The sequence below is a fragment of the Phaseolus vulgaris genome, chromosome 1, assembly GCF_000499845.2.
Source record: "Phaseolus vulgaris cultivar G19833 chromosome 1, P. vulgaris v2.0, whole genome shotgun sequence".
In the NCBI taxonomy this organism is placed as follows: Eukaryota; Viridiplantae; Streptophyta; class Magnoliopsida; order Fabales; family Fabaceae; genus Phaseolus; species Phaseolus vulgaris.
This window is the reverse complement of record NC_023759.2, coordinates 26,728,457-26,756,455: the sequence shown is the minus strand read 5'-3', so window position 1 is coordinate 26,756,455 and position 27,999 is coordinate 26,728,457. Positions and strand designations below refer to the sequence as shown.

The following is a 27,999-nucleotide window of genomic DNA, read 5'->3' as shown; positions in this document are numbered from 1 at the left end:
TCTTCTTCTTCCTCACTCCAAAGCTCCTTTCCTCTAAATCAAATTGCATCAATGAACGGCTCTCGCTCTCGTTCCCGCCCCGAGTATATCCCGGGCCACATTCCGGACCCTTCCTACGTCCGCATTTTGGACACCACCCTCCGCGACGGCGAGCAGGCCCCCGGCGCCGCCATGATCGCCGAGCAGAAGCTGCGGATCGCGCGGCAGCTGGCGAAGCTGGGCGTGGACGTCATCGAGGCAGGGTTCCCTTCTGCATCACAGGAGGACTTCAATGGCGTGAAGATGATAGCGCAGGAAGTTGGGAGGAAGTGCGAGGATGATGGGTACGTTCCGGTGATTGTTGCGATGTGCAGGTGCAATGAGAAGGACATTAGGACTGCATGGGAGGCTGTGAAGGAGGCGAAGAGGCCGAGGCTTTTGCCCTTCATCGCCACCAGCCCCATTCACATGGAGTACAAGCTTCGAAAGACCAAAGAAGAGGTTCTTCAAATAGCTCGCACCATGGTCGCTTTCGCTCGCAGTTTGGGTTGTCGTGACATCGAATTCGGTGCTGAGGATGCAGCCAGGTTCCTGTCTTCTCTTTCCTTCAAAGCAACGCATCTTCCTACTAATTCCTTGAAAGAATGTTTTTTCTTCGACCATTCTGCAAAATAATTTTTTGGAAGCAATTTATCAGAAAAAAAATATTTTCTTTTCTTTTTTAACAGGCAAAAGAGAATGGAATAATTATTTTGAAATTCTCCTCTCTTCAAATTCATATTTTCCTCCCTCTTTTCTATTTTCTCTTTTTTCTTCCTTAAACTTCACCATCTCCCTCTCTTATTCTTTTATCACTCAATAGTGATTTTATTACAATGCTCCTTAGGGTTGGTTGTGGTGTTGGTTGAGAATTGGTCAATTTGTCCTTCTGCAATCTGTGCAATTTGTTTGGTCATCTGTCTCATCTAGATATCCATACTCCTAATCGTGGCCATATTATTTTTCTGTGAGCTTACAATCTTTGATAAAGCATCTTCAACTTTACTCATTCTCTCTGATATTGGAAGGATAATTAGATTGATGCTACTGTTGGAAAGGCCCTTGCTTGTTGAATGAACTATAGTCTTGTTTCCACCCAAAATTTTGATTTCGATTATTTTTCCAACCTTGAGAATAATTGTTGGAAAAGCCACCTTGCCTTCCTTGATTGTCCATATAATTTACCTTAGCTTCGAGTGATTTGGTCTAATAAAAACAATGACCATTAGGATGATCACCTCCACAAAAATCACACATGATAGGTATATTATGACTTTTATATGAGTGAACCGCATGCAACTTTTGAGGTAGTTTGGCCATCTGTGCGGTTAGTTGCTCAATCTGCTGGGTCAAAATTTTATTTTGAGCCAACAATACATCCGCAGTGTTCAACTCCAATAATCCTCTCTTTTGATGACCTTTTTTGTCATGCTGAGCTTGATAATCAGTTGTGGCCAAAGCATCAATAATTCTCGTTCTTGTTCTACATCAGCAACCATCATTGTGCCACCAACTGCGATATCCAAGAGCATCTTCATATCAAACCTAAGACCATTAATAAGTATGCTCAATTGAGCAATTTCTTCAAACCCATGATTTGGACATTTTCTCAGCCTCATCTTGAATCTCTCCCATGTTTCACAGAAAGATTCCTCTGCTCATTATCTAAACATAAAGATTTTAGACTTAGTTTTAATGTAACGAGAAATTGGAAAAAATCTCTGTAGAAAATTTTCCTCTACATCCTTCCATCTTGTTAGGCTCTAATTAGGATGTGATTTAAGCCACTCATTTGCTTTCCCTGTCAAATAAAACGAAAACAAACACATATACACACTCTCAAGGTCACCTGATTGAAAACACATAGTTCCCACCAATTCATAAACACATAGCCATGTGTGTTTAGGGATCCTCATGATCCATCACCATGAATTGATTGGTAATAATGAGGCTGAGGAACGCAAGCTTCATCTCCAAAGCCTTATTAGTAGTAGGTATCGTAATGCTAGAAAAGTGTCTAGGCCCTTGGTGTTTGGCGTAGTCTCCAATTTAAGGGTTAGCATAAAAATTCATAGGCAGTAACCGAATATTTATATTTTATATTTAGTTTTTTTTTTAAAAAAATTGAAAAATAAAGAGAAATTTAAACTCCAATTAAATAACAATTAAAAGAAAATTCGAATTAAATAAGAAAATAAATAAAAAGAAATAAAAGTAAATAAAAAATTAAGAATTAAAACAATAAAAACAAAATAACAAATCTGAAAAAAAATAAACACAATAAAAACAATTCAAATATTCACAATATTTAGGAAACTATACTTAACAAATCAAACTTGTTCCCTAACAACGACACCAAAAACTTGACGACTTTCTATGGCAAGTGCACCGCGTTGTCAGAAGTAATAATTTGTCCCTAAGGACAGATATTGATCCCACAAGGAAAAGTGAATTATCAAGTACAATACTCTCTAAATATAAAATTGAACAATAAAAAGTGTATTGAAAGTGGTTATGTTGACTATGATTAATTAGAAAACAGGCAAAAAAATTGGTTGGTTCAAGTTGGAAAAATAAGGATTAGGCTTCAAATTTTCTCACTCTTATGTATTTTGATTAACATGTTATTGAAAAAATAGGCAAAGAATTGTGAAATTTATTGAATAATGAAAAACACAATCTTCTAAATGAAAGGAGTGTCATGTGTCTCAATTGGAGAGTGTTAAGCAAAATTTGATAACATGGAAAGAAGGTTTACAGAATTGGAAGAAAAATATGTTGATATGGAGAAAGAAAAATAAAGTAGAGTCAATCAAGTAAAAGAACTTCATTTGTTGCTTGTGGCACAAAAAGAAAAGGTGAATGAAGTCCTGTCCAAATTAAAAGCTCCTCATAAGTTTTCAAATTCCCTTGAAGTTATGAAGAAGCTGGGGGCAGAACCAAAGGTCAATGACAAGTATTTTTCATCTTTTGTTGTTTTTAATGAGAGTGCAGGAAATAATACTTCAGACAGTTCAGTTGCGGGGTAAAATAAAGTTCTTAGTGACCATAAGAAACTTGGTTCATGTGTTCTACTTGAAAATAATGGTTTTGATTTGGGAGAAGACAATAAATAGAATAATGTTGAGGCATTATTTGAAAAGGATATATGGTCTAATCATTATGTTCCAAGCTCATTGAAGTCAAAGTCTTTCTTAAATCCTTTTAATTCAAAGGGTGAAAGTCAATAAGATTTTGTTTGGGAAATTAAAAGTAATTCAATTCAAAATTCTGCATGGATTCGTGCAGTGCACTACAAAAAAACATGTATAATACGACGGTTATTTTTGTAAAAACTGGCGTTTTTAACCGCCGCATTATACGTCTGTGGCGGTACCGCATTCCGCCAGAATTCTTGCCGCCACAAAGTTTAATGTGGCGGTGAATTGAGAACCGTTGTAGCAGACGCCATATTATGCATTGTATAAAATGGCGGTTTTAAGCGAGTAATTGATGTCAGTTATAAATGTCGTAATTTAAAAACTAAGTAAACCAATTGTAACGTAAATAGTGACAGTTTTAACCGCCACTTAATACAGTATAATATGACATTTATAATACACTTTATAACTGTCATAATTTGAATATTAAATATTTAATTTTATTTTTAATATTTATAATAATTTATTTAATTCTGTTTTATAATTTGATTTCATAATATTAATTAATTTCATATTATAATTAAACTTTAGTACCCAATTATGTTTCATAATATAATTAAATTATAACATAAACTAATTTCACAATATAATTGTACTTCATAATATAATTAAAATTGATAAATATAATAATCAAAATATGACTTCATTCATTCATTGAGAGAACAAAGTTAATAATGTCAAACTAATCGAAACAACAAGTAAATTAAATTGTCAAAATATAAATTGTTTCACTTTCTAAACATATTACAACTAATCTCAATCCTAATTTGTCTTACTGCCTCTATTTGATCTTATATTCTAGTTTGGTGATAGAGCACCACTTCCAACATCCTGTGCCTGGAATAAGTTAAAATATGTTTAGAGTTAATTGACAATTTTTAAAAAATAAATGAAAACAGTATTATAATAAAAGCACATAATAATTGAAATGAGTGTCTGAAACAAACACCGAAAAATCAAATATAAACAACTCCAATACAATAATGTATACTAAAATTGATGAAAAGCACTTCAAAGACACTATCTGGATGAGGTAATGTGGCAAGATTAGACCCCTGCATGATAATCAAATAGACTAAAATTATAAGAATCAATGAAAAATAAATGTATAAAAGATGTTGCACATATATGCTATTCACACAAGTTAAGAGAAGTAATCCTTAACCACATGTGATGTGACAAACACATTCTCAAACAATTATACCCCACGACAGTGGTAGTTTGGACCAGGAAGTTGTGTAGAATAAAATGTTATTATGCGAAGAACTTGAGAAGCTTGCGGTACAGAATATGCAAAGGTTAGATAAAGGAAGAAAACTAGTGCATTAATATATATAAAATAGTACTTAAAAGCAACATTACACATGTGGCCAGCCTGCATTTATAGTATTGACTCATCCTAACTCATCAATCTATCACGCTAAGAACTCATCTATTCAATTAATATTCCCAAAAGATTAAACAATACTTTAATGAATATGAGAAGTGTGATCAGAACTAACAACTAAGAATGCTAAAACCCTGCACCATATGACAATTGTGTAGATCTTTCTACTCTTGAATATGAAAGGATGAAATGTCCAATGCAAAATCACACATCAAAGAATTAAAATATGAATATTGGTTATCGGTGCTGTCATTTTGATTTAGGTTGTTTAAATATGTATTGGTAACTTAAGTTGGAACACGTAATTGTAAAAAACAATAAAACCAATTAACAAACACTCCCTGCCTCAAACTAGACAACAAAAGAAATTCAAAAGCTCGTGTATACAAATTCAATCTATTTGCGTAACCAATTTCTAGCTCCATACAAGTAAAGCAGTAGCCAAAAAATGTGATAGAAGAACCTTAAAAAAATTGTATTTCTTAGTAATCAGGTCCATTTACTATTCGCATACAAATACCTAGTCCCCATCACACAGAATTACAACTTAAACCCAAAATCTCCTAATATGCACCACAAACCACATGATCCATTTCGATTAGTTGGGATTTATAAATTAGTCTATTTACCTTTCCCAAACCTTCATCTTTATCAAGAAGCGTGGAAGGTTTCCCTCTTCTGCCAGAAATCTCAACCTGAATGTACAAAAAGCATTAATTGAAAATCAAATTAACATCACTGCATAAGTTATCAACTGAATTAAATATAGGTAGGAATTATTATGACACCGGAACTATCTCCCAAGCAAAATGACCAGCCTTTTGTATATTTCTCTCTCGAAGCTTTGAATAAGGTAAGAGTCCTGGAAAAATAACATACATTGCCAAACAGAACAAAATTACAAATACTTGATTGAAACTAAAACAACTTCTTTATTTCAAAACCCTAATTTCTTTTTATCATTCCGAAGTAGAACAATTTCCTCTATCATTTAAACCAAATTCAAAATTATAACGCCAACAATAGAAGCAATCTAAACAAAAAAAACAAATGAAAATTCATCAAAATCATTTAAGAGGAACCTCAATGTCGCCATCGAAAATCTCCTGTTGCAGATCCTTGGGGTCTTTCCCATAGACGGTGCACCCAACAGACACACAAGTCCTGAGGATCTCTTTGATGCTTCTGCTGAGATCCTTCGCCATGGAGTGCGACCTCATCACCCTCATGATCTCAATGACGTCGTCTAGGGCGATGTTTCCATTGTGCTTTACATTCTTGTTCTTTTTTCCTGTCCCTCTCGGGCTCTTTGAGTGCATTGATGACAAGTGCGACGGCGGAGCGCACCACTGTCACCTTCGCCTGGTGGTTCTGAACGGTGAGCTTCATCGTCATACGGAGGCCCTTCCAGTCTAGTCTCCTTGGCGATGTCTTCATCGATCTTCTTTGGAGAGTGTCCCAACGGACCGATCTTTGGTGTGAGAGAACTCGCAGTGCCCACCTCACCACCGGTGACGCGAACGATCACGTCCACCACCTGCGAGGGATCAAACTTCGGTGGCATTGGACCGCTGGTTTCTTGATTGGAGTGTTGTTGATTAGGGTTATTTGCACCTTTTTCGCTATGTGAGGGGTGGGATTTACGCTAATGAGAGTGAAAAGATTTAGGGTTTAGTGAGAGGGTTTGAAAGACTGCTCTCTATGAGGGGTGAAAGGGTCACTGTGAGGTTTCCAAAGAGATAAAAGCGTGAGGTTTCCAAAGGGTCAAAGAAAAAGAAATGAAAAAAGGAATGTATGGAGGGAACAAAAATGCGGGAGAATGAATATTTTGAAGGAGAATTGTGACGGTTCTAAATGACACCTTTTGAAAGAGAATTCTGGCAGTTATTAAACTGTCGTATTATACAAATAATTGTGGCGGTTTTTAATAACCGTCATATTAAAACCGCCACTATATACATGTTTTTTTGTAGTGGTGAAGAAAACTAAAGTTGCTTCTAATCCAGAACAGTATGGTGACTACTGGGAAAATATTTGAGGCAGTTGGGGTAAGGAAAAATATAAAATTGGAAGTGTGAGCGATGATCATCAGAACAACAATTTGAATGAAGAATATGAAAAATTTGAGTTTAAGGGGGGAATTTGTTTGCATTATACTCAAAGCTTTCATCAATATTATTTGGAAATTTGAATAGTCAATAATTATTAGCTTTAATTATAGGTTTGAATGTCATTTATACTATGATTTTAAATGTAATTTATAGTATAGATTTTATGAGAGAGAAGGTAGAATTTGAGAAATCCATTGTAAGATTATTTAAAGAGATTGTATTCTCATCTGGAAAGTAGCAATGAAATAAAAACTATATTCTTTATTCATAATTTTCTAATATATAACTGATCCTGCCTGTTGACCGGGACGCAAGAACCTTGCCTCGTCAAACCTGGATCGACTTCTGCGCCGTGTTAGCCTTCGTCCTTCGCCGTGATTCACCTCAAGAACCTGCAAAAGACAGAACGGCGCCGCTGCGGCCGATCACGCTCCGACGCCCAAGTCAGTGACTGAACCACCAAATACTAAGAGAAAACTCAAGAACTCTAAGGAACCATGCAAAATTCTCTCTCAGCGTACTCAAAACTCGCAAGCGTAAAGAAGTAATCTAAACGTGCGTACCTCAGAAGTTCGTTAGAATCTCTTATATACCTGCGCACTTTCTCTCTCCAGACAGTTACACATCTGGACACGTGGCTCGCATCCAGCTGTACACGTGTCACCATCTGGAGCATCCTTGACTTGGGCGCCACTTCTTACTCTTCAGGTTTTTCGGCTAAGTTACTCATGCATGACACAACTCAGTGCATAGCTGCCTTGGAGCGTGATCTCTTCTAAGTGGCGAGATCGGGTACCTTCGTATACACCTTCCCTGTGGTCTCGCCGGCCGCCTTCACGATCTACTTTACTTGCTTCACCGTGTATGTTCAGGTAAGCTATCTCCCGAGCTCATCCTCTGGCCAGCTGGGAAATGACTATCTGACTTCATCTTCGGCGATGTCCTTGTTTCGGTGATGTCCTTGTTTCGGCGATCTCTAATCACTTGGTCGCCTGGGTTCACATCTGGCGACTTCATCTCAAACCCGGTGACCTCCGGTTTAGGTATGCTAGAGATTGGAGCACGCCAACTTAATAACTGGCGACTACACGAGCCTCTTGACTTCCTTCCCTTCTGCCAGCCAGGTGTCCCGTTCAACACGCCTATATGATAGCTCGATGCCACGTCATCACTTCCGACTACCAGGGCGGTACAATAACTAATTCTAAGTATTTTGTATCACTAAATATGTTTTGGAAGTACTTCCTCTTGTAAATTTGAGAATATTGACAAAGATTTTTGCCTAAAATAAAAACAATTTCGTGAACATTGAAGAGCTTAGCGTTTTTTTCGTTCGACTTTATTTTTAACTTTTGATCTCTTTTGGAAGTGATCTGGAAAGGTTGAAGAATATTGTGGAAGGTTGCAGAACGTTGCAGAAGTCTTTGTCACTCGCTATGACTCCTCTTTTCTCACAGGTGCTTCTCTTTCTCCGATAGTCTGCTCTGATTTCGGCAGTCAGACTCATGGATGTTGGGTCTATTAGAGTCTAAGTTCAAGAGGAAGGGAGTGAATTGAAGTTATAAAATTTTTGCAAGCACAAACTGGTTTACAGTAGTTTTGAAGAAAAAGAACATATATATTTTGAAAAGACTAGATTTATTTTTTTCAACACACTTTATGAAAACCATAAACTAGTTCAGATTAGCATTGAGATTAAACAAAGAAATTTTCCATAACAAGATGAGTTATTTTTTATAGCGGCAATAAGAACAAGATTTACATAAAGAGATCAACACAAGATCTTTTGATACAATTCTTTAAAGAAAGTGAATCTTTAACAAAGATATTTTAAAGAAATTGTTTGTTCTTAAACCAGACAACACATAGATTCAGAAAGCTACTTGTGATTAAAAGATTTTTCCAGAAGAAAGAAGAACAGTATGAACAAGCTCAGAAATAACAGATTCAATTTTAAATGAACAAATTTATTTTTTGAAAGATTATTCAATTAAGCAGAAAAGAGTGTAGGGATTGAGAAGAATGATGTAAACAGAATTTATACTGGTTCACTCATAAAGAGCTACATCTAGTTTCACCTTACACCAAGGTGAAATTGACTAAACACTGTTCAAAACAATTACAACACCTTGAAGTTCTTGAACCCTACAAGAACAAGGCACTCAAAGCCGAAAAAACCCTATTTCAGCACTACTTGAACTTCAAGAAACCCTATCAAGAAGTGACTTACACAATCACCTTTACACAAGAATGAATTAAGGAAGGAAAACACCTGAAAGAAAATGCAAGAAACTGAAAACCAGTAGTCCAGATTGCAGCACAATAGTAACAACACCTCCACCAAGATCAAGACACACTAAGAACAAGCACTCCTGAAGTTCTTTTAGAAAACCTTTCAAAAACTCATTTAATTCATTTTCAAAAACTCTTGAAGTTCTTTTAGAAAACTTTTGATATCTATTTAAAACGTGATTGCACATCACCTTTTCAAGTGAGATGTGCCTCTCTTTATATAGAAAACAACTTATAACAACTTTCAACTGTTTTTTACTAATCGGATCTCTAGTTCCTGCAACAAACTATTTGGTGCCCTAACATAATTTTGAAAAACATTTTAGCAGCTCAGAAATAAATCTATATTTTTACAAATCAACAGATTTATTTTTGTGCAGGAACCTGATTTTGAGAAAACTTAAAGTAGTTTCTATTGAGTGTGAAGCCAAGACCAATTGGGTTGGGCTGACTAGACACCATGTTTTAGTGAGTGAGCTTAATTATTGTGTCCCCTTTATAATCTCTATTTAAGAGATATGTATGCTTGTAATAAAAGTGTAACAAACATAATGAAAACCTAATTAGTTACCCGCGGACGTAGGTTGCACATTGGTGACCGAACCACATTAAATCCTGTGTTGTTTATTTTCTGTTGTTGATTCGTGATTGTGTGTGTTGCTTCCGCGTTCGTGTTTCCCATCAAGTGCCATCAAAACTTGGTTTGTTTACACACTAGAGATCCGATTAGTAGAAATTAATCGACGAGACATGAAAATTACGGCTGCAGCGACATCTCAGAGCTAGGGTTTCGCAGGGGCGACAACGACATCCCAAAGCTAGGGTTTCACAGAGACGTCAGTGGCATCCCAAAGCTAGGGTTTCGCAAGGGCGGCAACAACGTCCCAAAGCTAGGGTTGCATGTGTGTTCTGCAGGTGTGCTGGTCTAAGACGGCACGAAGTGCAGTGTGCGGCAGCTGCACAAGCTCGTTAGGGTTGCGCTCTGGTGCGCCAGTGTGGTGCGGAGCGCTAGGGGATTACAACCAGGTTTGTTGGTGAGTGATTTTGGGTGGTGCAAGTTTTGTGTTCTTCATTTAAAAAAAATTGCCATGATCTGAAATTAGTTATACCGAGTATCTCGACTAGTCGTTTTAAATGGTAGAAGACGGGAAATTTCCGAATTGAAAAATTCGACGGTACAAATTTCAGTTGGTGGAAAATGAAAGGATGAAGGAAGATAGTTCAATTATTGAGCAAATCAATAAAATGAATTTGATCTTAGCCAGACTTATGTCAGTGGGCATTAAGATCGATGATGAAGTTCAAGCTTTACTACTGATATCGTCATTAACTGACAGTTGGTGGTCCAGAACGGTTACAACAGTTACTAGTTCAGTGGGACCCGATGGATTCACTTTTGAGAAGATTCGTGATCTCGTTCTTGGCGAGGACGTCAGAAGAAGGAGTTCTGGGGAATTATCTAGTGAATCGCTAAATGTCATCAGAGGTAAGAGAAATATCAGAGGTAGCGGGAGCAAGAACAAATGAAGGAGTCAGTCAAAGATTCAGGATTGCTCAAGTGTAACATGTTGGAACTGCAAGGAGGTGGGACATTTTAGGAATCAATGCCCAAATGATAAACAAGTTAACATTGCAGAAGACTCCGTGGACAAGGACCTCTTAGTCTATTGCGCGGATAACAATGTGGATTCTTGGGTCATGGATTCTGGTGCTTCATTTCATGCTACCCACAATAATGAAGCATTGCAAAATCTAGTTATTTGGAGATTTTGGAAAGGTAAGACTAGCAGACAAAAAAACTCTTGATGTTACGGGCATGGGTGACATAGTGTTGAAGACGCCAGTCGGTATCTGGACTTTGAAGGATGTCAGATTTGTTCCAAGCTTAACGAAAATTTTGATTTCTATTAGGCAGTTGGACGAACAAGGACATGATGTGAAGTTTGGAAATCAGGAGTGGAAGGTTGTTAAGGGAAATATTTCATGGCCCGCGGAAGAAAGAGAGGTTCACTGTATATGGTCGGATAACCGTCTGAGGTAGTGACCATCCCAGTTCGGAAGATAAACAAAGTCTGGTTCACAGAATCTCGTGGGCATTACAAGAGAGAAACCTAGAGCCATAGGTCAGATTCAGAATGAACGAGCATGGAAAGGTTCAAGTACACCAGTCAGAGGTACTTATGGCATTTGGAGCACAGGTCGTGCTTCAGTTGAGGTTCCTAGACGATAGTGGGTTAGGAGAACCAGTATTCTAGCTGTTGAAAAATCTCTAGAAATGTTTTTGTTAAGTATGGAGTATGTTTGTTCTTAGGCTATATCAGGATCCGGCAGTTCGTGTAAGTGGGAGCTAGTAGGAACAGGGGATGGGTCAGTGGTAGTTTCAGTCATGAAGAACGTGTTGAAACTTAGGGGAGTTTCAACGAAGTCTTCAAGATTATTAAGAAGGCTGGTGGCAACTAGAGCTGAAACATTGAGTTCTGTTGACAAATTACAGAAGTACATGTACACAGTTGAAGCGCATATGAACATTGTTTTGTGGAAGTGGGAGATTGTTGAGTGTGAAGCCAGAACCAATTGGGTTGGGCTGACTAGACACCATGTTTAAGTGAGTGGGCTTAATTATTGTGTCCCCTCTATAATCTCTATTTAAGAGATCTTTGTGCTTGTAATAAAAGTGTAACAAACAGAATGAAAACCTAATTTGTTTCCCGTGAACGTAGGTTGCAGATTGGCGACCAAACCACGTTAAATCCTGTGTTGTTTATTTTCTGCAGTTAATTCGTGATTGCGTGTGTTGCTTCCGCGTGCGTTTTTCCTATCAGTTTGTAGGAAAACATTGAATCACTTCTTGTACTTGATCTTACCACCTTGATTAGGCATATAAGGTGGGTCATGAAGCAAAAGGCTACCTTAAACCCACTCAACTTATATACAAGATCACCTAATTACATCACTACAACATTCAAAGCAAACTTGCTATTTTCTTCATCAAACACACACTAGGACAACAAATAAGAAGCTTCATCCTTCTTCAAAAATGGAGTGGTGCCATAGGTTTTGAATCTGCGATAGTTTTGGTTTCTCTCCTCATTATAAATATGTGTCTCACTTTGCTCCAGGCAACACAAATTTACATTCTCTCTTCTCTACTTCTTTCTAGATTAAAATTTATTTTATTCTTTTCCTTTACTACCTTTTCTAATATTCTGGGTTTTTACTTCTTTCTAGATTAAAAATATTTTCACAGTCGACTTTTTGAAAAATAACTGTTTTGACAACTACTTCTGTGGGAGTAGATCGGATAGAGAGTTCCTTTATCAAATATTTGGAGAGGTTATCGAAGCTGGGGCAACAACTGTGGGCATAGGAGACACTGTGGGCATTACAATGCCATTCGAGTTTGGAAAACTGATTGCTGATATAAAAGCCAATACCCCTGGAATTGAAAAGGCTATTATCTCGGTTCACTGTCATAATGATCTTGGACATGCTACTGCAAACACAATGAGGTATTTGTGTACACACATACAATGTAACTTTTACCACTCAATTAATGTAATCAATAACAAATATTCATAATCAATTTTACTAAGTTTTAATTACTTTCAGGCTACACGTGCTGGTGCAAGGCAATTAGAAGTAACAGTTAATGGGATTGGTGAAAGGGCTGGTAATGCTGCATTTGAAGAGGTTAGTATCATCCATCTATTTTTTATAATACATGTTATTTAAGCATAGTTTTACGCCATTTTCTATTGAATGTAGATTTGTTGAGATTAAAAATTACTACCAGAAGAATATATAATAAACGTGACACAGTTTTCCTAGTTCATTTTCTATATATCTAAGCTTAGAGCTTAATATCAAAATATTCACTCAGCCGTCTATAACACTTTATAAATAAATTGTAAATGGTTGAATTAAACTCAAATTCTAATTATTTTCAATGTTTTGGAGATTTGCATGCAAGATTTGTTGGCAAATTAGAACTACTTCCTTCACATTTACAATTATTTACTCTTGTATTCTTTTTATTATTATTGGTAAATGATCTCAGTAACTTAATTTCATCTTTTTAATATACTTTAACTCATTTTATTTTATTTTATTAAAGGTTGTGATGGCCCTAAGATGCAGGGGAGATCATGTTTTAGGTGGTTTGTATACTGGAATTAATACAAAGCACATCCTGAAGACCAGCAAGATGGTTTTATATTATTACACTATTCATTCATTTTTGGAATGTTTTCTTCCTTTAAGATACCTTTGTTAAGTTCAAAATTTTATAAATATTTTTTCAACAGGTTGAAGAGTGCTCTGGTATGCATTTACAGCCACACAAAGCTATTGTAGGTCATAATGCATTTCTCCATGAAAGTGGAATTCATCAGGTTAGTGGACGTAAATGCCACCCTGCTGCGTTTGATTTTGTTAATGCCTATTCTATTTGTTACCTTAAAACATACATTTGATTCCTCTTAAACTTTTTCTATTGTATTGTTGTTGTTTTTCTCTATTTTGATTTCTGGTTTGTAGGATGGATTGTTAAAGCATAGAGGCACATATGAAATACTTTCTCCTGAAGATATTGGTTATGAAAGGTCCAATGGAGCTAATATGGTCCTAGGGAAGCTAAGGTATGCTCTTTTCTCACAACTCTTTTATCCCATTTTCTGACCTTTTGCCTATGAAAAAGTTGTTTTAATCTGATACCAGTTGTTCTTGGTTTATTATTTTTATTTGTAGTTTAGTACTAACTTATTAATTAATTTTTATCTTAAATTTCATATAATTTAAGTATAACTCATTTTTTTCCTTCGTTTTACACTACCACATCTATTAGTGGACGTCAAGCTTTGAAAAAACGACTTAAAGAGGTATGCAACTATTTGTGTTGTATATACTTAAACGGAAAGTATCGTTTTTCTGTTTCATGACCTATTTTCTTCCTTTTCAGCTTGGTTATGAACTCAAGGAGGATGAAGTTGAGAGTGTATTTCAAAACTTCAAAGCAATGGCTGAGAAAAAAAAGGTTAATAATTACTTTTCTTTTTTCTTTTTCATTTCTGAATATAATATATATATAGTTAATAATATTATATCAAATAATTAATTTGTTCTGTATTAATTATATTTACTCTATTTTTTTTCTTCTGAATCATCTTGAACTAATATGTGATTCAAATATTTTTTTTCTTAGAGAGTTACCGATGTTGACCTTAAAGCATTGGTATCAGATAAAGTTTGTGATGTAGAACCTATTTGGAAGCTTGGTGGGTTGGAGGTAAATTAGAATGAGATTAATTTTAAACTATATATATATATATATATGTTTGATAGAATAATACAAAACAGAAAAAGAAGAAAAAATAATGAATATCTATCGTCAACGTAGGTGACTTGTGGAACTATGAATTTTTCATCAACAACTATTGAACTTGTTAGAATTGACGGTACCACACACGTTGCTTGTGCCGTTGGAAAAGGACCAGTGGATTCAGCTTTTAAGGCTGTCAATCTCATTGTCAAGGTATATCGACTTTAAAAAGTTCTAACTTTTTCTTTTTTATTTTCTTTTTTATTACGTCTCTTACTACATATAAGCATTTACTCTTTTCTATAGTATGCTATTTGAAATCTATTGGTAAGCAATCAAATACTTTCATGAACTTTTTCTATTCCCAAAGATTATATAGGCTAGAAAGTTATGTATAAGATAGTGTGAATTATGTTTATATCATCCTACATGGAAGTTCTTGGAAGGTCAATGTTTTTAATTTCATTTTTTTAAGTATCTAACCAAGTTATGCAAAGATTTTTTTTATATATAAAAAGAATATTTCTTGCAATCACATGAATATTGATATTCTAATTAAGTTTTTTTTTATCAGTAAATATATTTCTATAATGGAATCTTTACAATATTTAATATTTAATGCAGGAAGCTGTGAGAGTACTTGAGTACTCTCTAAATACAATCACAGGAGGCACTGATGCAATTGCAACTATACATGTTGTAATTCGTAAAGAGAATGCGCACTCATCTGCTTCTACTGGAAACATTATTTATCCAACATTTAGGTATTGTTAATCAAAATTTGATTGTTTAGTATATCATTTTCTTGCTAACTCCCTACATGCACATCTAATATTTCAAAAAATTTCCTTTTATAGTGGGATTGGAGACGGAGTAGATGTTGTTGTTTCCAGTGTAGAGGCTTATCTTGGTGCACTAAACAAAATGCTCGATTTCAACGAATGATTGTATCTGTTAGTATTCTAGCATCTGAATGTAGAAGTTCAGACTTCATGTTAAAAATTCAATTAGTTATTTGTAATTTCTTAGTTTAGTTTAAAATGGAATAGAGTATTCCATAATGTACTTTGTTAAGTCTCCATATTAAGGAATAAGTGTGCCAAAACCAGACTAAATAAATGTCTCTGTACCGCCCTGCTGGTCGGATGCGATGACGTGGCATCCTGTTACAGTGTAGGCGTGTTGACAAGGCGCCAGGTTGACGGTTGGGAAGGAAGTCGGGAGGCACATGTAGTCGCCGATAGTTAAGTTGGCGTGTTCCGATCTCCAGCTTACCAGAATAGGCGATCGCCAGGTTGGGGACGAAGTCGCCAGATGCAGACTCAGGCGACCAGGCAGTCGAAGATCGCCAGTACAAGCACATCGCCGAAGTTAAAGGAGAAGCAGATTATGAAGGCGGCCGGCGAGACCACAGGGAAGGTGTATGAAGGCCCTACCTCGCCAGTTTCAGTAGAGATCGCATTCCTGAGTTAGCTATGCACTGGGCAGCACCATGCATAGGTAACTTAGCCAAAATGAGAGTAGAAGCAGCGCCAAGTCAGTGAGCCTCCAGATGATGGCACGTGTACAGTCGGATGCAAGCCACGTGTCCAAGTCTGTAACTGCCAGGAGAGAGAAAATCACCAGGTATATAAGAGTTCTTAACAGATTTCCTAAGGTACGCACGTTCAGTTCATACACTTTACGCTTGCGAGTGACAGAGCTGTTTGTGAGAGAGATTCGCACGGTTCCAGTTCTTAGTATTTGGTGATACCGTCACTGACTTGAGCGTCGGAGTGCGATCGGCCGCAGCGGCGCCGTATCGTTTCTTTGCAGGTTCTTGAGATAGATCCAGAGGAGGAACGGAAGTGAGAAGCGGCGCGCACGTCGATCCTTTGACGAGGCATTCTCCAGCGCTCCGGTCAACAGGCAGGATCATCAGGCGCCCACCGTGGGGCCGTGTAAAACGTGCTCCCATCCACAGCGTGAGTTCGTGGAGGTTTTCGAGGTTTTCTGCGCGGTTGTGTGCTGGTGCAACCGTCGTTCTTGGTTTCTTTGAGTTTCGTTCGGGGAAGTTTGTGTTTTAAACCGTTCGTTTGGTTTTTCGGTCGGTGGATTCGAGTTCTTTCGTTTGGTTGTTTGGTTCGCGGGGAAACGGTGGTTTTTGGTGAAGCTGCGATTTTCTTCGAAGGTTCGTGGTTTCTTGAAGTCCTTGCGCAGTTTCTTGAATCTTCTCCGATCGGTCGCTGATTCGTTCGTGGTTGAAGTGTTATTTGCTGTACTTCTGTGGTTCGCTGAAGTTAATGAGAAAGATGAGAAGCAATCGTTCCAGTCCCGTGGCTCCCGTCGCAGCTGAAGGCGACGCCGCCATGACCATGGCCCAGATGGCAGAAATGATGCGCTCATTGCAGGCCACTGTAGAAGCCTCGCGCGTCGAGCAGGCGAGGATACATGAAGACCTGGTCGCCTCTCGCGCCAGGAACGAGGAGCTCAGCAAAGTAGCTGAAGAGCTACGTCGAGCTCTTCAGGAGTAGCAGGGTCGTTCTTCAGCTGAAGAAGTGGCACCGTCGACGCCGCCTCGTGTGTTCCCAATGCCTTTCGTTCAGGCGATTACCGACACGCCAATTCCCACGAGCGTGGTTCCGGTTAAGGTTGTGTTTACCGGCGTGGAGGATCCAGAGGCTCATCTGACCACGTTCCACACACAGATGATGCTGTCGGGAGGGTCGGATGCTGTCTATTGTAAGATGTTCGTGAGCACGCTCCAGGGAACGGCGATGGAGTGGTTTGTGATCCTGCCTAATGGCCACATAACTAATTTTCAGCAATTTTCGAAAATCTTTGTCGAGCAGTATATTGTGAACAAGGCACCGCCCAGGGTGTCCTATGACCTGTTTGATATAAGGCAGTACCATGGGGAGTCCCTCAGAGACTACCTCAATCGCTTCGGAGCGCAGATGGTCAGGTCGCCGGCCAAGGATGAAGAAATGCTGGTTTATGCCTTCAAGAAGGGCGTGCAGCCAGGGCCATTCTGCGAAGCCTTGATCAGGGCTCATCCAGCGACGTTTGCTGAAGTCAGGCGACTTGCGGTGGCTCACATCGCCGACGAGAGTGAGGTCGCCGAGAAGAGAGGCAGTGTGGCTCCCGTTAGGCCACGCGCCCAGACCAGGATCCAGCCACAGAGAGTGCTGGAAACGGCAGCGGCGGCCAGAAAGGATCAAAGGACTCGCTATCCTTACGATAGGAGAAACAAGGGAAGAAGCCAAGCACGCCAACCGCCAGCACGCCAACAACCAGCACGCCGGGAATACAATCGCCCACCTAAGCACAAATTCGTCATGGGACTAGCGGACCTGATCGCTATCCCTAACATATCAGCTAGATTGAAGGCGCCCGAGAAGGTGGGCGACAAGGTGCTAGGGTCGAAGCCGGACGTCTGGTGCGAGTTTCACCAGTGCTTTGGCCACAACCTGGACTCATGTTTGTCTTTAGGATACCAGCTCGATGACCTGGTCAAGAGCGGGTTCCTAAACGACTATCTGCTGGACAGAAGGACCGGAGGGGCGTCGAGTTCCCAGCCAGCAGGTGGAGAAGCCCAGCAACATGAGATGCCTATCCATGGGGAGATCCACACCATTGCAGGGGGTTTCTCAGGTGGTGGATGCACCGCGTCGCAGAGGAAAAGGTACGCGCGATCGGTGATGTCAGTAGACATGTTTGAAGATCACTCGCCCGAAGTGGACATTACGTTCACCAAGCAGAATCTTCGGGACGTTGTGCCTCATGACAACGATCCCATTGTTATTTCGTTGATCACGGCGGGGAGGAAGGTCCACCGAGTTCTGGTGGACCAAGGAAGTTCGGCAGACGTGATGTTCTGGCCGACTTTCACGCAGTTGGAATTGCCCCTTGACCAGCTAAGGCCCTATGGAGGGTGCTTGTATGGGTTCGCTGGCGACCAGGTGGAGGTCAGGGGGTACATCGAGCTGAGAACCACGTTTACCGATGAGGCTGGGTCGAGGACGGAGAAAATCAAGTACCTCATCGTAAACGCCCCCTCAGCATATAACATCCTGCTGGGAAGGCCCACTCTCAACAGGATAGGCGCAATTCCATCGACTCGGCACATGAAGGTGAAGCTGCCGTCCATGGAAGGGGTGGTGATCACGATAAAGTCTGATCAGAAGGAAGCGAAAAAGTGCTATGAAAATAGCCTGAAAAATAAAAGATCAGTGAGCTATGTCACAACCACCCCACCGCCCGGTGTGAAGCCCAGACCGCCGATAATGGAGGAGGCCGCTGGAAGGGACGTAGAGATGGTAGATGCTGAGCTGGGGGAGAGGAATGCTGCCCTGGAGGAGGAAGAGGCGCGGAATCGCCCGGAGGAAGCAAGGGAACTCGGAATCGCCAAGGCGGTGATCGCCAGAGAGTCCAGGCCCAAACCCGTCGAGCAGTGGCTCGAGAAGGAGATCGGGGGGAAGGTTTTCAAGCTCGGAAGATCTCTGGAGGTCGATCTCCAGGACCAGATCGCCAAGGTGATTGAACGGCATCTGGACGCGTTTGCCTGGTCTGCTTCGGACATGCCCGGGATCGATCCCGACTTCTTGTGCCATCATCTGGCAATGGACAACATGGTGAGACCGGTGCGGCAAAGAAGGAGGAAATTTAATGAAGAAAGGAGGCAGGCGATCAAGGATGAGACCCAGAAACTCCTCGCTGCAGGCCACATCCGGGAAGTCCAGTACCCTGAGTGGCTGGCAAATGTCGTGCTGGTAAAGAAGAGCAACGGGAAATGGCGCATGTGCGTCGATTTCACCGACCTGAATAAGGCTTGCCCAAAGGATTCGTATCCTTTACCAAGCATTGATGCCCTGGTTGATAGCGCTGCAGGGTGCAAGCTGCTGAGTTTCCTGGACGCCTTCTCGGGCTATAATCAGATCAAGATGCATCCCATGGACGAAGAAAAAACAGCTTTCATGACGGAGAGGTCGTGCTACTGTTATAAGGTGATGCCGTTCGGGCTGAAGAACGCGGGGGCCACGTACCAGAGGCTGATGGATCGAGTACTTGCACCGATGCTGGGAAGGAACGTGCAAGCTTACGTCGATGACATGGTCGTGACCTCGCAGGAGAAAAGCAAGCACGTTGCAGACTTGGAAGAGTTGTTCACGACGATCGCCAAGTTCAAGTTGAAGCTCAACCCGGAGAAATGCATTTTCGGCGTGGAGGCTGGAAAATTTTGGGTTTTCTCTTGACTGAAAGAGGGATAGAGGCCAACCCGGAAAAGTGCGCCGCCATCTTGGCGATGAGAAGCCCGACTACAGTGAAAGAAGTCCAGCAGCTGACGGGTCGGATGGCGGCCCTATCCCGCTTCGTGTCAGCAAGCGGAGAAAAGGGACATCCCTATTTCCAGTGTCTGCGGCGCAATAACAAGTTCGCTTGGACGAAAGAGTGCGAGGAAGCTTTCGTCAAGCTGAAGGAATATTTGGCGAGCCCGCCGATTTTGTGCAAACCACTGGCGGGAATCCCTCTCAGGTTGTATTTCGCTGTGACTGAGAGGGCGGTGAGTGCTGTGCTCGCCCAGGACCAGGATCAGGCTCAGAGACCTATCTATTTCGTGAGTAAAGTGTTGCAGGGCCCAGAAACGAGATATCAGGCCCTAGAGAAGGCTGCATTGGCTGTGGTGTTTTCGGCGAGGAGGTTGCGCCACTATTTCCACAGTTTCACAATACTGGTGATGACTGACCTGCCCATCCAGAAGGTCTTGAAGAAACCTGACGTTGCAGGAAGAATGGTGAAGTGGGCAGTCGAGTTGTCAGAGTTTGACATTAAATACGAGCCTCGAGGCCCGATCAAAGGGCAAATCTTTGCAGATTTTGTAGTCGAGCTCTCTTCAGAGGCGACGCGGGTTGAAGGAGATGATTTCCGTTGGGTACTCTCGGTGGATGGATCGTCAAACCAGCAGGGTAGCGGTGCTGGAGTCATATTGGAAGGACCCAACGGCGTGCTGATCGAACAATCGTTGAGATTCGCCTTCAAAGCCAGCAACAATCAAGCAGAGTATGAGGCGCTGATCGCCGGGATTCTGCTGGCTAAAGAGATGGGAGCCAGAGTGCTGATGGCTAAGAGTGACTCGCTGCTAGTCACCGGGCAAGTAACAGGCCAGTTCCAGGCTAAAGATCCACAAATGGCGGCTTACTTGGCGTATGTGCAGGAATTGAAGAGTTCCTTCGCCTCTTTTGAAGTGGTGCATGTGCCCCGAGAACAGAATGCCCGAGCTGACTTGCTTGCTAAGCTCGCCAGTTCGGGCAAGGGGGGTAGGCAGAGGACAGTGATTCAAGAAACTTTGAAGACGCCGAGGGCATTTGTAGCAGATCACCTGGTCCTTCAGATAAGCAGGTCGACGGAGAGAGCAGCGAGAAGCCATAAGTCTTTGACGCAAGAAACCCTGAGATCGCCAAGAATTAGAGCTTGCCGAGGAGAGAAGGTGGACGTGATGCAGGTCTGCGCCACCCAAGAGCCAGACACATGGATAACACAGTACAAGCGATGCCTGGCGGATGGCCTCCTCCCGTTAGATCCAACAGAAGCTAGGAAGGTAAAGAAGAATTCCAGCAAGTACACACTGATTGATGGCGATCTGTACAGGTTTGGGTTCACTCACCCACTCCTGGAATGTATACACGGCGAAAAGTGCACAAGAGTTATGGCAGAGCTCCACGAAGGAATATGTGGAAGTCACGTCGGGGGTCGAGCTCTGGCCGCCAGGACTCTCCGTGCAGGCTACTACTGGCCATCCATGAGAGAAGATTGCAAGAAGTATACCCAGTGCTGCAAGCAATGCCAGCAGCACGCCGATTGGCACAAGGCGCCTCCCGAGGAGTTGAAGTCGATCTATAACCCTTGGCCGTTTCATACTTGGGGAATCGACATCCTGGGACCTTTTCCACTGGCGATCAGGCAGATGAAGTACTTGGTGGTGGCGATTGAGTATTTCACCAAGTGGATTGAAGCAGAACCAGTGGCCCAGATCACCGCGCATAAGATCGAAGGCTTCGTGTGGAAGAATATTGTGTACCGGTTTGGAGTGCCTAAGCGCCTGGTATCAGATAATGGGACTCAGTTTGCGAGCCACCTGTTGAAGAAGCTTTGCGAAGGGGTTGGAATTCAGCAAGTGTTTGCATCCGTCGAGCACCCTCAGACTAATGGCCAGGTGGAATCAGCTAACCGGGTGTTGCTGAGAGGTTTGAAGAGGAGGCTCGAGAAAGCCAAGGGGAGTTGGGCTGAGGAGGTACCCCGAATAGTTTGGGCGTACCACACCACCGAGCAGTCAGGAACCCATGAACCCCGTTTAGTTTGGTCTATGGGTGTGATGCCATGATTCCAGTCGAGATTCAGGAGAGCTCGCCGAGATTCCAGAACTTTGTAGAGGAAGACTCGAATGAAGAGAGAAGACTGAACCTGGATCTGCTGGACGAAGTCAGGGAGGAGGCAAGGCTGAAGGCTGAGGCGGTGAAGAGAAGGGTCGAGCGAAGGTACAACTCAAGGGTGATGCCAAGGCAGTTTAGAGAAGGCAATCTGGTGATGAGAAAGGCCCACCAGTACGAGATGGAGAATAAGCTATCACCCAAGTGGACTGGACCGTTCAGAATAACCGAGGCACTCGGGAACGGAGCCTATCGCTTGGAGACGTTGGAAGGGGGGGCGATCCCTCGTACCTGGAACGCCACACACCTGAAGTTGTACTATAACTAAGAGCTTTGTAAGTAAAGACAAACACAAATATTACATTGCAATGTCTCTGTTAAAACAGTTTTAAGGGGGCACTCTTTTTTCCCTAAGGAGGGTTTTTAATGAGGCCGCCCAATAAAAGAAGAGTTTTCGAAGTATAAGGTGTTTTCAGACCGCATATGTGTTATTTCCAAAAGTTTCGAAGAAAGACCTTGTCATTCGTACATGATTTGAGGCACGAAAAGATATGTCGCGTGTTTTCTAAAATTTTAAAGTCCTCATCGTTTTTTTTCGGCGATTAGAGGCACCAGTTAAGTTTTTAAAGTCCTCATCGTTTTTCGGCGATTAGAGGCACCGGTTAAGTTTTTAAAGTCCTCATCGTTTTTCGGCGATTAGAGGCACCAGTTAAGTTTTTAAAGTCCTCATCGTTTTTCGGCGATCGGAGGCACCAGATGGAAGACCTCAACGCCCTCGCTCGTTTTGAGGCAAGTTAAAAAGACCTCCTCGCCGTTGAGCGAGTGCAGGCGAGAAAGAGAAAAAGTCCTCCGTGTTTCTGGGAGCGAGAAGATGTAACTCCCGGGGCGACGCAGAGGCAAGTTAAAGACCTCCTCGCCGTTGTGCGGGCGCAGGCGAGAAAGGTCCTCAGTGCATCCAGGGGGGGGGAGATGTACGCCCTGGGCAAGTTGAGGCACCTGACAAAGTCCTTCTCGCCGTCGAGCGAGTTAAGGCCGTTTAAAGTCCTTCTCGCCGATGAGCGAGTTCAGGCGAGTAAAAGTCCTTCTCGCCGATGAGCGAGTTCAGGCGAGTTAAAAGACCTTCTCGCCTGTGCGCGAGTATAGGCAAGATAAAATCCTTCTCGTCTTGAACGAGTTCAGGTATGGCGGAGAGGGTGGAAGAAGCTTGAAAGGCGGCTAAGGTAGGTTCGAAGAGAACGCCTAAGCCAGCCAGTCTTTAGCTCTGAGGTTCAGGGGAGGTAAAGGAAGGTCCCAAAGGGCATTTCTGCCTCAGATAAAGAGATGACTGCCAAAGCCTGAGGCTAAGGAAAGCTGGTGTTGCCAAGAGGTCTAGGTGATCGCGAAAGTTCAAACACGGCGAGAAGGTTGAAAGACTTGTTTGATAAAGCGGGTCAAGTGGGACGTTGTTTGAACCAATGATTGAATCATAGTTCATTGCTTGGAACCTTTCTTACGATCAGGTTAGTGGCTCAGGGGTGCAAGTTGTTTAAAGCGATTATTGCTTAAGTTTGAATCAGCTCGAAGAAGTTACGCCAAAGGTCGTGTTTGCAAAATCACCAAGTTAAGCGTAGCAGAGTTAGGCATACAAAGAAAGTAAAGCGCTCAAGAGAAGTCAGAAGACATATCCAAATTTCGCTATTGAAATAAGTGGCTGTTCAAAATACATGTGCAAGAGTTTTTACAAGATAAATACAAGTGAATTCATAAAGAGGCAGAGGGGGTAGAGTTGGTTGAGCCTTCGGCGGGAACGACCTTCCCATCTACTACTTCGTTGTCTAACGACACCATGCTAAGGTCAAGATCAGGGAAGAGGCATGCAAACTGTTCTCGAGCGGCATCAAACCCAGCAACCAGAATCTGAGCAGAGCTTAGCTTAAGTTCTTCAATTTGCTTTTGAAGTTCTTCAATTTGCTTTTGAAATCCTTCAACCTGCTGCTTAAGCTCCTTGTTCTGCTGCTCCAGCTCTTCGACCTGTTTTTGGAGTTGTTTGTTGGTCTCTTGAGCTTGAAGAAGGTCGTCAGCCACCTTCTTAGATTCTGTTTGAGCCTGGGCCAACTCGGCAACCATCTTCACCTTCTCTTTGTTTGCCTCAGAGAGATCAGCCATGGCGTCGTCTCTTGCTTTCTCTACTTGCCCAAGTAGCTTCTCGCGGTCGATCGACCTCTGCTCCAACTTCTGTACCTTGTCGGCATTGGCTTGAATTTGAGCCTCCAGGTTGCTCGCCTTGGTACGCAGAGGCACGATTCTGCTTTCAAGTTCGACCTTCTCTTGGGCAAGTTCGTGGACTTTGCGGCGAAGGTCGACAGCTTCCTTGCGCGCAAGCCTAAGCTCGGTGTTTAGGGCATCCTCCACTCGAGAATGTTCCATTTCCGCGAGCGTTAGGCTGAATGACACCTTCTCCACCTCGACCTTCATTGTGCTGTTCTCGGTCTTGAGGTTGTAGATGTCATCCTGTAGCCGCCTGGTGGAGCTCTCCACAGCTCTCGTTATGATTGATGGGATATCCTCTGCAATGGTTTTGAGTTTAGCAGTCAGAGGTTCCCACATCCTCGTCACCTCGAGGGAAAGATTTGCAGCTTGGAGAGGCGCCAGGGGGGCTTGTTGAGGGTTCTCGTCGCCGCCTTCCTTAACAGTATTTTCGGTGGTTGCTTCTTGGCGCGGCGACACAACCGGGGACTCGGTGATTAGGATTGGAGAGGTATGAGCGACCTCATCCCCGATTGGAATGACTCCTGCAGCTGAGGTGTTGGAAGGAGGGCCCCCTCCTGCTGATATATGTGGAGTAGAGGCGCTCGGGGGGTCCTCTAAGAAGTTTGGCTCTTGGGCCTCAGTTGCAGGTGGCGCAGTGGCCAATGGGACTACTTGGACTGGTGGTGAAGGGGCTTGTGGTGCTGGTGGTGAAGGAGGAGGAGCGGGTGTTGATGGTGGTGTTGAAGCCGGAAGAGGGGGCGGGGCAGGTGGGGAAGATGGCGCCACCCTCTTCCTTTTTGTGACAAGGCCATCCTCTGTGACCTCGTCGTCCTCCTCCTCATCCTCTTGGACAACTTGGGGGGCTTTCCGCTTTGGCCTCTTAAGGACCAGTTTCTTTCGTTGAGTGGGCGCCTTAGGCGGTGATCGCCCTTGGATGATGGCCTTCTCGACCGCCGAGTTGGGAACCGTCTGGGAGCCGGTCGCCAACCCGTGGTTTCGGGCGAGCGCCTTTAGATCGGCGAGCATGTTCTTACCCAACATGGTATCTGCATGAAATGAAAGTGCATAGGTTAGCTTAAAGGAGAATGGAGTAAGTGTACAAGGCAAGGAAACAGCAAAAGCAGGCATATGCAGAAAAGATAAAACCAAAGTCTTGTGTGTGTCGCACAAGACGCCCAGAAACAATATCTGAAGCAATGTGAAGACAAAGATGTAGTGTCTTGACCTATTTGAAATTCCAACTGGTCCTCAAAGAACTCGAAGGAAATCAGGGTGGGGGTCAAGAATGTTATGTGGGCATCCGCCACCCTCTTCCAGAAGAGACAAAGGTCTCTGTCCAAAGCTCCCATGCTGTCAGGACTTCTGGGCCTCCTGAAGCAGCTCTTAGACTCTTTTTTCCCCTTGTCCACCCAGTACAAGGGGAAACCGTCGAGAAGGGAAGGGTCTTTGTCGTTCGCGCGGACCTGGATGAACTTCCCCTTCCAATCCTTATACGACTGCTGGAAGATGGTGAAGATGGATCTCCCAGCGATGGCGTTCAGACTGACCCAAAGGCGATCGCCTGGGTGTTTGGCCTCAAACAGAAATAAAAATACGTCCACTGACGCAGGCAACCCCAGGTGGGCGCATGTTACCTCAAAAGCCCGGACGAACGCCCAGCTGTTGGGGTGAAGCTGGGCGGCAGCGATGTTGAGCTCGGTTAAGAGTTCCCTCTCAAATCGAGTAAGAGAGAACCTGAGTTTAACTTTCTTGAAAAGAGTGGTGTAGACGAAGCAGAAGGGCCCGTCGGCGCTCACTTTATCATCAGCACACACTGGCAGAGTGGCTGGGCAAGGCAGCACCATCATTCTCTCATCGTGCTCCTTGTGGAATGATTCGTAGGCCTCGTCCCCATTGGTCAATCGTAGAACCGCTCCCGCGGTGTTCACCGACGACGTTTCCTTCAAGAGGGTTGAGTTAGCCCATGAGTATAACGTCTTGAAGTCTGGCAGTGGGGTGGGGGCTCCTCCAGCGTTTGGTGGAGTCGCCTGGGCCAAAGTGGTTTGAGAAGACGCGGGCCTCACAGCCTGCGAAGAGGGGGCACCACGAACTTGCGTAGAGTCGTGTGCTTGAGAAGGAGGGTTTCGCGCTGACGGAGGGGGGTTCGGGGTGATCTTCGTGCGAGTCATGGTAGCAAACTGCAAACGCAGAAGAAAGGAAAAATAATCAGGAGGGTTACAAAGGCTGACTCGATCAGGGAGGGAAGGTGAAAGACGAACGAATATGAGTTCGTTGCGACGATCGGCAGAACCCTAAGTTACGAGAAGGAGAAATGGAAAACAGCCCACAGCGTATGCACCAGACAGTTATAGGATGATGCAAATCGGTGAAAATGCAAGAAAACCCAGCAGATGAAGGAAAGTAGTTACCTTTCGATGATCGGGAGAATGTTGAAGGGAGGTGGTGATCTAGAGCGTCGAGGAACGTCGAGAGCTTTCGCAGAGGGAAATAAGAGCGTACGCAAGTTTGAAGAAAGTGATGAAACAGTAGGAGCGTAAGGGGTTTAGGGGTTTTCGAACGGTTTTGGGAAGCGCTAACGGCAGATGAAGATGGCCGTTGATGAGAGCCACGTGTTGAAAGATGCGTGAAGCGTTTGGTGGAGCGTCAGAGCAGCAGAAAGTACTACCGCTTGGAATTCTGCGCCCATGCCACGTAGACCGGTGTTAACGAAGGCTTTTTCAGTCTTTTCGCTAGACAAGTCTTCGCTTAAGACTGGGGGGCTTGTGTACCGCCCTGCTGGTCGGATGCGATGACGTGGCATCCTGTTACAGTGTAGGCGTGTTGACAAGGCGCCAGGTTGACGGTTGGGAAGGAAGTCGGGAGGCACATGTAGTCGCCGATAGTTAAGTTGGCGTGTTCCGATCTCCAGCTTACCAGAATAGGCGATCGCCAGGTTGGGGACGAAGTCGCCAGATGCAGACTCAGGCGACCAGGCAGTCGAAGATCGCCAGTACAAGCACATCGCCGAAGTTAAAGGAGAAGCAGATTATGAAGGCGGCCGGCGAGACCACAGGGAAGGTGTATGAAGGCCCTACCTCGCCAGTTTCAGTAGAGATCGCATTCCTGAGTTAGCTATGCACTGGGCAGCACCATGCATAGGTAACTTAGCCAAAATGAGAGTAGAAGCAGCGCCAAGTCAGTGAGCCTCCAGATGATGGCACGTGTACAGTCGGATGCAAGCCACGTGTCCAAGTCTGTAACTGCCAGGAGAGAGAAAATCACCAGGTATATAAGAGTTCTTAACAGATTTCCTAAGGTACGCACGTTCAGTTCATACACTTTACGCTTGCGAGTGACAGAGCTGTTTGTGAGAGAGATTCGCACGGTTCCAGTTCTTAGTATTTGGTGATACCGTCACTGACTTGAGCGTCGGAGTGCGATCGGCCGCAGCGGCGCCGTATCGTTTCTTTGCAGGTTCTTGAGATAGATCCAGAGGAGGAACGGAAGTGAGAAGCGGCGCGCACGTCGATCCTTTGACGAGGCATTCTCCAGCGCTCCGGTCAACAGGCAGGATCAGTCTCTTTGAAATATTTGAATTACAAATGTTAATTACTTTTTTTAAGGTAACTTTCTATTGGGTTAAATGTAAAACCATTGATTTAATCAATGTTTTTTTTGGTGTAATTTCCTTGTGGTGAAAATCAAGGCCTTGTATTTTTTATTTTCAATTTATGCATTATATTTGTGTTTAAGGCTCTTATATCCTTAAACACAAATAGTTCTTTTAAATTTTATTTTAGGATTTCAACCTGAAAATATTTCTTCTCTATCTTAAGATTTATTTATTTTCATTAGTGTTCCTGCCAGTTGACTGAGAAAGTCTTCGTGCGTGGCTCTAACTTGCGATCAAGGACTCCTTCGTCTTCAACTCAGATCTCCGCCTTACGCCGTCGTGAGTACTTGAAATGAAGTGAGCAAAGGGCGCCCTCGCGGCCGTTAGCACTCCGACAATCAAGTCAACAAAGCAAGAAACATCAAAACCTCCGTATCGGAGTACCGT

At 42.9% G+C, this 27,999-nt stretch overlaps 1 protein-coding gene and 2 pseudogenes across 1 annotated transcript; 2 read left to right on the top strand and 1 right to left on the bottom strand.

The window, feature by feature from the left end:
* Position 1: 1 nt before the first annotated feature.
* Positions 2-27,615, top strand: LOC137813831 (probable 2-isopropylmalate synthase). The gene is made up of 13 exons (XM_068616272.1): positions 2-566; positions 12,305-12,512; positions 12,612-12,698; positions 13,123-13,215; positions 13,313-13,399; positions 13,545-13,645; positions 13,852-13,885; positions 13,966-14,040; positions 14,209-14,292; positions 14,404-14,538; positions 14,950-15,089; positions 15,183-15,451; positions 27,517-27,615. The coding sequence occupies exons 1-12, from the start codon at positions 52-54 to the stop codon at positions 15,268-15,270; spliced, it is 1,647 nt and encodes a 548-aa protein (XP_068472373.1). The 5' UTR covers positions 2-51; the 3' UTR covers positions 15,271-15,451; positions 27,517-27,615.
* LOC137816807 (small nucleolar RNA R71) lies at positions 1,606-1,711 on the top strand (annotated as a pseudogene).
* LOC137813830 (large ribosomal subunit protein uL11-like) lies at positions 5,662-6,205 on the bottom strand (annotated as a pseudogene).
* Positions 27,616-27,999: the final 384 nt, after the last annotated feature.